This window comes from Entamoeba dispar, genomic scaffold (genome assembly GCF_000209125.1).
Source record: "Entamoeba dispar SAW760 scf_1105229458483 genomic scaffold, whole genome shotgun sequence".
In the NCBI taxonomy this organism is placed as follows: Eukaryota; Evosea; order Mastigamoebida; family Endamoebidae; genus Entamoeba; species Entamoeba dispar.
In genome coordinates, this window is record NW_001853215.1 from 3,980 (window position 1) to 11,260 (window position 7,281).

The 7,281-nt window shown below is 22.2% G+C and overlaps 3 protein-coding genes across 3 annotated transcripts in view, besides 19 other annotated features; 1 reads left to right on the forward strand and 2 right to left on the reverse strand.

The window, feature by feature from the left end:
• EDI_254510 (sodium/hydrogen exchanger, putative) overlaps positions 1-997 on the reverse strand; it is a gene marked incomplete at both ends in the record, with an annotated part of 1,148 nt that extends 151 nt beyond the window's left edge. Inside the window, one exon of the mRNA XM_001734702.1 lies at positions 17-997. Coding sequence (XP_001734754.1) covers positions 17-997 — 981 coding nt within the window. The remainder of the gene's footprint in view (positions 1-16) is intronic.
• Positions 998-1,014: 17 nt separating this feature from the next.
• Positions 1,015-1,049: a sequence feature (AT_rich).
• Positions 1,050-1,159: 110 nt separating this feature from the next.
• Positions 1,160-1,228: a sequence feature (AT_rich).
• Positions 1,229-1,444: 216 nt separating this feature from the next.
• Positions 1,445-1,505: a sequence feature (AT_rich).
• Positions 1,506-1,539: 34 nt separating this feature from the next.
• Positions 1,540-1,621: a sequence feature (AT_rich).
• Positions 1,622-1,709: 88 nt separating this feature from the next.
• Positions 1,710-1,759: a sequence feature (AT_rich).
• Positions 1,760-1,765: 6 nt separating this feature from the next.
• Positions 1,766-1,934: a microsatellite.
• Positions 1,935-2,012: 78 nt separating this feature from the next.
• Positions 2,013-2,067: a sequence feature (AT_rich).
• Positions 2,068-2,235: 168 nt separating this feature from the next.
• Positions 2,236-2,263: a sequence feature (AT_rich).
• Positions 2,264-3,102: 839 nt separating this feature from the next.
• Positions 3,103-3,149: a sequence feature (AT_rich).
• A 17-nt stretch (positions 3,150-3,166) lies between these two features.
• On the forward strand, positions 3,167-3,676 carry EDI_254620 (uncharacterized protein; the record flags this gene model as incomplete). The annotated part of the gene is made up of 4 exons (XM_001734703.1): positions 3,167-3,204; positions 3,250-3,358; positions 3,418-3,529; positions 3,579-3,676. 4 exons carry the CDS (start codon positions 3,167-3,169, stop codon positions 3,674-3,676), a joined length of 357 nt encoding a protein of 118 aa, XP_001734755.1.
• Positions 3,661-3,698: a sequence feature (AT_rich).
• On the reverse strand, positions 3,693-5,264 carry EDI_254630 (uncharacterized protein; the record flags this gene model as incomplete). Its single annotated transcript, XM_001734704.1, has 1 exon — positions 3,693-5,264. One exon carries the CDS (start codon positions 5,262-5,264, stop codon positions 3,693-3,695), a length of 1,572 nt encoding a protein of 523 aa, XP_001734756.1.
• Positions 4,547-4,583: a sequence feature (AT_rich).
• A 46-nt stretch (positions 5,265-5,310) lies between the features above and the next one.
• Positions 5,311-5,366: a sequence feature (AT_rich).
• A 334-nt stretch (positions 5,367-5,700) lies between these two features.
• Positions 5,701-5,737: a sequence feature (AT_rich).
• Positions 5,738-5,896: 159 nt separating this feature from the next.
• Positions 5,897-5,935: a sequence feature (AT_rich).
• A 92-nt stretch (positions 5,936-6,027) lies between these two features.
• Positions 6,028-6,049: a sequence feature (AT_rich).
• Positions 6,050-6,130: 81 nt separating this feature from the next.
• Positions 6,131-6,261: a microsatellite.
• Positions 6,262-6,275: 14 nt separating this feature from the next.
• Positions 6,276-6,532: a sequence feature (AT_rich).
• Positions 6,533-6,648: 116 nt separating this feature from the next.
• Positions 6,649-6,957: a repeat region.
• A 9-nt stretch (positions 6,958-6,966) lies between these two features.
• Positions 6,967-7,281: a repeat region.

The following is a 7,281-nucleotide window of genomic DNA, read 5'->3' on the forward strand; positions in this document are numbered from 1 at the left end:
AATGATGTATTCCAACTGAAATAAATGTTAAAGTTTCACTTACAAATGCAAGTGTTCCAACTGAAGTATAAAGAGTAGGTCTTTGATTTTCAGGAACAGAATACCAATGATGATGTGACATAACTGCACCAGTTACAAAAATAGTTAAAATTCCTGACATTTCTAATAATTCAGCAATAAAATAGCCAAGAAATGCAACACATAGAATTAATACCAAATTAAAAGTACTTGAAATATTGATTCCTTTCATTTTATTAAAAATAAATGCTGAAAAATATGAAACAAATAATCCAATAGCACATGATCCAATAGAAATAACTAAAAATTGAACTATTATTTTTACTAAAGACATCCATCCAAATGATGTTCCTGTTCCATCTAATGTATGAAACAATACAATAGAAACTGCATCATTTAATACTGATTCTCCAAAAACTAATGAATATAATAATGGGTCTACATTTAATTCAAGAAATAATGCAAGTGTAGCAACAGGATCAGTAGCACCAAGTAAAGTACCAAATTGAAGTGATTGAGTTATATTTAAATTGTTTTTACCAAGTCCAATAAATTTAATATTTCCTAAAAACGTATATCCATATACCCCAAATCCAATTATCAATGATGAAAGAACACATCCCCCAATTGCATACGATAGAATTGGAATAATATTTGCAAAAAAATTCCTTTTTTTCATTGTAAACCCTGCATTAAATATAATACATGGTAAAAATATTGTTTGAAATATATGTGCAAAATGAAGTGCATCTAATAAAAAATCTACTCCAATATAATGTAATACTAAAAGAACTAATCCTACTATTACACCTATAAATAATGATACTATTGATTCAGATAATATATGTAACCATGGTATTAATCTTACTATTATATGAGACATTAATGTTATTATTAATATACCTACTATTAATATACCTACTATTTCATATATCGACTTTCCTTCTCCTTCTTCACTAACACTTGAAGTAACTGTCATCACTTGTTTGTATTTTGTTTATTTTTTTAATTCTTTTTTTTTTATTTAAATTCTTCTTTAAACCCCAAATTTTTCTTTATTTTGATTCTAAAAGAATTAGATATTTTTTTTATTCCTCTTAGAAAAGAACTGCCATTTGATTTGAATTACAATAATCCTTTCTATTATAAAAAATTAATTATAATATTATTCAAAAGTTACATTAATTTATATTTTATTATTATTTATTTAGTTTTTGGTTATTTATCCTAACTATAAAATTCTTTCTTTTTTTTTTGTTTCTTTCTATAATACCATTTTTGTATTTTATTTCAAACACTCTTTTTTTGTTAATTGAAAGATTTTTTTATCGTTAGTTTCTTCAAACTAACACATTCTCTTATCTTTTAAAATAAAGGTTTTATGTTTTATCACTTCTATTGATTGTATCTTGTTATTGTTCTAAAGAATTATAATTGTTTTATTTCATTTTTAAAAGTGATATTGAAAAAATATTTTAATATAAATACTATGCTAAGTTTTTATTTCTACATCTTCTAATGATTTAAATATTCTTTTTTTGATTTAAATTACTATTAATAGAATTATTTTTCATAAATTCTAATTCCAAAAAAAATTATTATTCGTTTATTAAAAAAGATATAACAAAAGAATAACTTACAATTTGGTTTTTTCACCAAATACTGTTTTTAAGTTGATTCAAAACATCTTCTAAAATAAGAAAAAATTAAGTATTAAGATATAAAAAAGTTTATAATAAAACTATGATAATTTATTTGATTTAATTAACTTAATTTTTTTATATGAATTTTATTAATTTTGTTTGAGTTATAGTATTAAGAAATTTTTATTTAATTCACTGTTATCTTCTTTAATATAATTCTTTTTATCGTAGATTATATTCCTTTAATTTCTTTTTTTTTCAATCATTTAATTTTTATTGTTATATATAACGTCATTATATCATTTTTTGATTGAAAGATTTAGATTATTTTGTTGGGGAAATAAGAAAAAGATAATTTAAAATAAAAAAAACCGATAATCTTAAAATAAACAATAATATATTTAAAGGTTGGATGTCTTATGAGTATATTACATTTGAAGAAGTTTGATAATACCGTTTCTAAGATTAAATAAAGAAAAAATATTCATCAGTTAAGGCGTTATTTTCTATGTTGATATTCTGACTGGTGTTTTGAAATTTTTTTGTGAAAAAGGAAAAAGTGAACAAGAAACAGAAAATAAGTTAAAAATATTTTTTAAATTCTTTTCTGGGAGTAATAGAATAATGGATTTATTAGAATGGGTTATTAAAAAAGAAATGAAAGAGACTCAATCAATAAAATTAATGTTTAAAAGAGTCTGTGTATAATACAGTCATTAGAACATATATAGAATATGATATTAAACAATAATTAGTTAATCTTATTGAACCAATTATTCTTTTAATCAATAAGAATAAAATGATGTCAATTTAATGGATATTTCTCAAAAGATTACTTGTAAAGAGCTAAAAAAAATTAAAAGAATTAATGAAGTATTTCATTAAAAAACTCCTTTTGATTGATTTCCCATCGTTTGTTAATTGATTTTATATCTATCACAGTAAAGAAGTATTCTAATCTTTTAGTAGTTTTATTTCATTTGTCTCAGAGATAGCAACTGAAATCACTGAATATTTCCCAGGAGAGACTACTAATGTGTTGATAGATTTATTATTGAAACGATCTCTTTGTTCAGTTCTTGTTATAACAATCCCTAAAGAAAATAAAGAGTTTGTGTGTATGACCATCCAACTATCATTAATCTTCAAATGGGTTCTTGATGGTCGGTGTGATGTTGATTGACTATGGAAGCAAGAGTTTAAACGATTTACCCAAACAAGAAGTATATTAGTTTCTAATTGGTTAATAAATTTATTTACTGCGAACAGAATGAAAAGCTCAGATATTTATTTGTGTCTGTTCCCGTCAATTTTTCAGAAAAAAAGAAAATAGTATTAGAAAATACTAGTTTGGTCATCCCTTACCTTAGCAAGAGTGCCGTTGGTAGACTAAAACTAATCAAATGCTTGAAGAACAAGTTACTATGTAAATTGTGTAATGATTAATATAATTTCTTATTTTTTTAAGAAAAAAATTTTAGAATAAATCTGTAAAAAAACCAAATATGAAAATTCATTACGTTAATAACAAATATTCTATTGAGTTTGAATTATTTCATTTAAATAAGTTAATACATTAACTAAATAGATTAGAAGAGACAGAGATAGATGAAGATATGACTGTTGGAGAACTTCGTCAACATATGGCAGCATTGTATTTTGCTAATCCAGAAGAAATAAAATTATCAGAAAAGAAAGTTTGTTATTTTATATCTTATTTCAAAATAAACGAAAATAAATAGTTGTAAATATATAGTATGTTCAGGGAAATAGCTATTATAAAGAATTAAAGTATGACGTGTTAACATTAAAATCACTTGATTTTACTCCTCAATCATTGGTGTTAGTGGAGTCAACAAAAGGAAAAAGTTTGTTATTAAATTACATTTAATAATAACTTTAATCTCATTAATTTAGTTCTTGAAAAGCCTATTGTTGAAACTCAAACAGAAGCTGACCAAATTGTTAGTATTGTGAAACAACAATTAAAGTCACAAGGAATTAATATTAATTGAATGAAAATTTAATAAATTAATTCAACCCACGACACCATCGTAAAATTTCATGTTGTGAATCTTTAATCATCTTTTGAATTGAAAATACTTGTAAATGTCCAATCAATGTATTAACTGCAGTTGCTTCACTTAACGTTAAATAAAATGAATGAGAAAGACATTGAGTAATTGCTTCATCAGTAAAATTTTCATCAAATGAAAATAATAATGAAATAATTCTCGTTAAAAAACCGATATTTCTTCTTAACATAAGATAACCAATTGTTGAAAGACTAATAAAAGCATCCCATCCATTCATTATTTCATTATCGATTATTACTTTAGTTTTTTGTAATTCATTTCTAATAACGGTTGGAATAGCAAATCTGTTTGCATCAAAATATGGTTTTTTATTGAGAATATATCCAAAATCAATATGAACAAATCTATGAGTACATAAATGAAATTTCATATTTTCTAAATGACGATCTCTTAATCCAACAACAAATCCAGCAACAAATCCACCTGAAAGTGAAGCAATTAATTTCATTTTATCATTTAAATCCCATGATGATACTTCTAATATTTGATGGCATTTATTACAAGGAATTGAACTATATAACTCAAATATTCTTCCATCAATACAACAACTTAATTGAGTATGAGTTAAACATAATGAACTCTCATTAGAACAACCAACCATTTCAATTAAACCACCTTCATTAAATGGAATAACATCATAAGTTTCAGCAAATGGTTTAATGATTTCGTTATTAACAATATGAGGAGATGCTTTAAATATAAATTTATTCCAAATACAATTAAAAACATGAAATGATAATTCTGCAGATAAATCAACTCTTAAATCATCTCCTTTTTTATACAAAACTCTTTTTATTTTAATCTTATTATTTAATTTTATTATTAACCCAAATTCAATAGGTGCACAGGTCGTTGAATACTTTTTTATTACTCTTATTCCTTTTAATTCTCCTTCTCCAAAATATGGATTTATTAAAAGGTTCCATTTATATTGAATCATTTCTTGTTCTTTAATTTCTATTTCATTTGTTATATTTCTTATTTCTTCTAATTTGTTTGTTAATAAAAGTGTCGATCCTTCACATTCCTTTTCATAATACATTTTATCAATCCAATTTAATTGATAGTTTAATTCTTCTTCAATCACTTTCATTTCGTTATAATTGTTCTTATTCCATATGATCATATTGACTAAGTTACATTCAAATTCTTTTAAAAACATTTCTTCCTTTTCTTCTTGCGAAGTTTCATATGTTATATATTGTAAAAAGTCATGACTCTTACAAAAACAATAGTTTTTATTATGATGTAAAATCATTATTCTCAATAATACCTTCATTGATATAGACCCTATTTTAACTAATGTTCTAAACAATTCAAATTTATATTTTCCTCTGTCTTGACTTGAAGTGTAAGACAAAGTTAACGGTAAATATTTGATGAATAATTCTTCAGAGAATTTATATAACTGGCTGACCTCTTTCGGTTCTAATGAATCCATAGAAATCTCAAATAAAAAATGATATAAATCAAATTCATTAGATTGAGATTCAGATTGTTTTTCCATTAATACCAAAATAATCAGTTCTCTTTTTCTTATTGAAAAGAAAAAGATTAATTTTTAGTTATAAAAAAAAATAAATAATTTTATAATTATTGAAATAAAAATGGTTGAATTTTTTGTTATTGATGTAGTTTATTCAAAATTATAAGAGTGTATAAATACTGAAATGAACAGACAAAGAAACAGCTAACAACACCCTTCCTAAACAGTAAACAAAACTGTTTAAGTTTCAAAAAGAAAAAGGTGTTTATAAATTTTATAAGTATTTGATTTCTTCATACAGAAAAATAGTACTTTTTCTTCCTTTAAATTTACGTGTATCTCTTAATGCTTTTGGTTAAAAGAAAAGGTACTGAAGAAATTAAAAAAATCACTTCTCTATACGAGTAAAATCAAACTATAAACATTCAATAGTTAGAATTGTTTCTTTTCCCAATTCATAATAATCTTTTATAAGATTTTAATTTTAATAATTTGTTTCTTTTGAATTACATTTAAAGTTGTAGTATAAAAAACTCTTGTCGAACAGTTGATCTTAAGATTGTTAATAGTTTTCGAGAAGTCTCAAGAATGATTTTTATTGATGTAATTACCTTTTGACGGTCAAGTGTTTAACCACATTAAAGTTGTTTTCGATTATTTTTTCAATAAATTAATTATAAGAAATAAAATTAGTAAAAGAAAAACATGAATGGCTGAGTGGTCTAAGGTTCCCATTTTAGGGACTGGTATAGAAAGATGAATAGATTCAAATTCCACTTCGAGCATTTTTATTAAAATTAAAAAATGGAGGTATTCAAAAAATTATATTTTGATTATTATTCTAACATAATAGAGTATGTGCAATATTATATTTATTTTCAACTGATAATATTAATAAATAGATGATTAACAAAAAGAAATAAGAACTGAAATAATTAGTACAAAAGATAAGATGAAATAAATACAACTTGAGATAAATAAGAAAATCAAAATAAAAAAGAAATAAAAATGATAATAATCAATTGAATAATGTTATTTAATAAAATAAATAGATATTATGAGTTAATTATATAATATAATTTTCAGTGATAAATATTAATTAATAATTGTGAATATTAAAAAAAGAATAATAAAAGAATAAATTGAATATTATACAATTAAATAGTACTAATACAATTGATTAATTCGATATAACATATTCTATTATTTATTAATGGTTTTAGTTATTAATTACTTTTATATTATTCTAATAATGAAGAGTTATATAAAATTATTAATATATATAATTAGGTATTTCTTTGTATCACTTTCTTAATATTTCATTATTATATCATTTTAAAGTTAGTTTTAATTTTATTTCATTCTTTGTACTCTTTCTTTTTTTTCTTTTATTTGTATTGGAAAACGATGCATTACAAGACACCACAAAAACTAAAATCAATAATAAAAGAATGACAAATCAATATCAATCATGAAATATAAATGATAGAAGAATGTATGAAAATAAGTATTATTTATATTGATAGAATATAATAGCTATTATAATAATAATAATCATCATAACAATTATCATACCAATTTCTTTGTAAATGGTATGAATCATTTCACTCATCATTTCTTTCTTTTTCATTATCATAAGTATTTTATCAATAATTCAAATAGAAACACTCAGTATTATAATAGAAATAAATCACATAATAAAACAAAAAGTAGATTGATTTCAATGAATTAATATAATTAAATGAATGAAAAAGTGATATAAATAATGTATTTTGATTTGTAATAAATGAATTAAATGATATTTAAATGAATTGAAATAAATGTGATGAATGTATAAATGTAAATTGTATATTTAATAATATGAATTTATAAGTATTGAAAGATTTCATCAAATATAAAATTAAATGTATTTATCAATGTAATAAAGATTTAAGAATGAATAATTATGAATAGAATGTATTATTTCTAATTTGCTTTATATTGATATATTAATTTATTGTAAATATTATCTTAATAAAATTAAATCTATTATTCATAT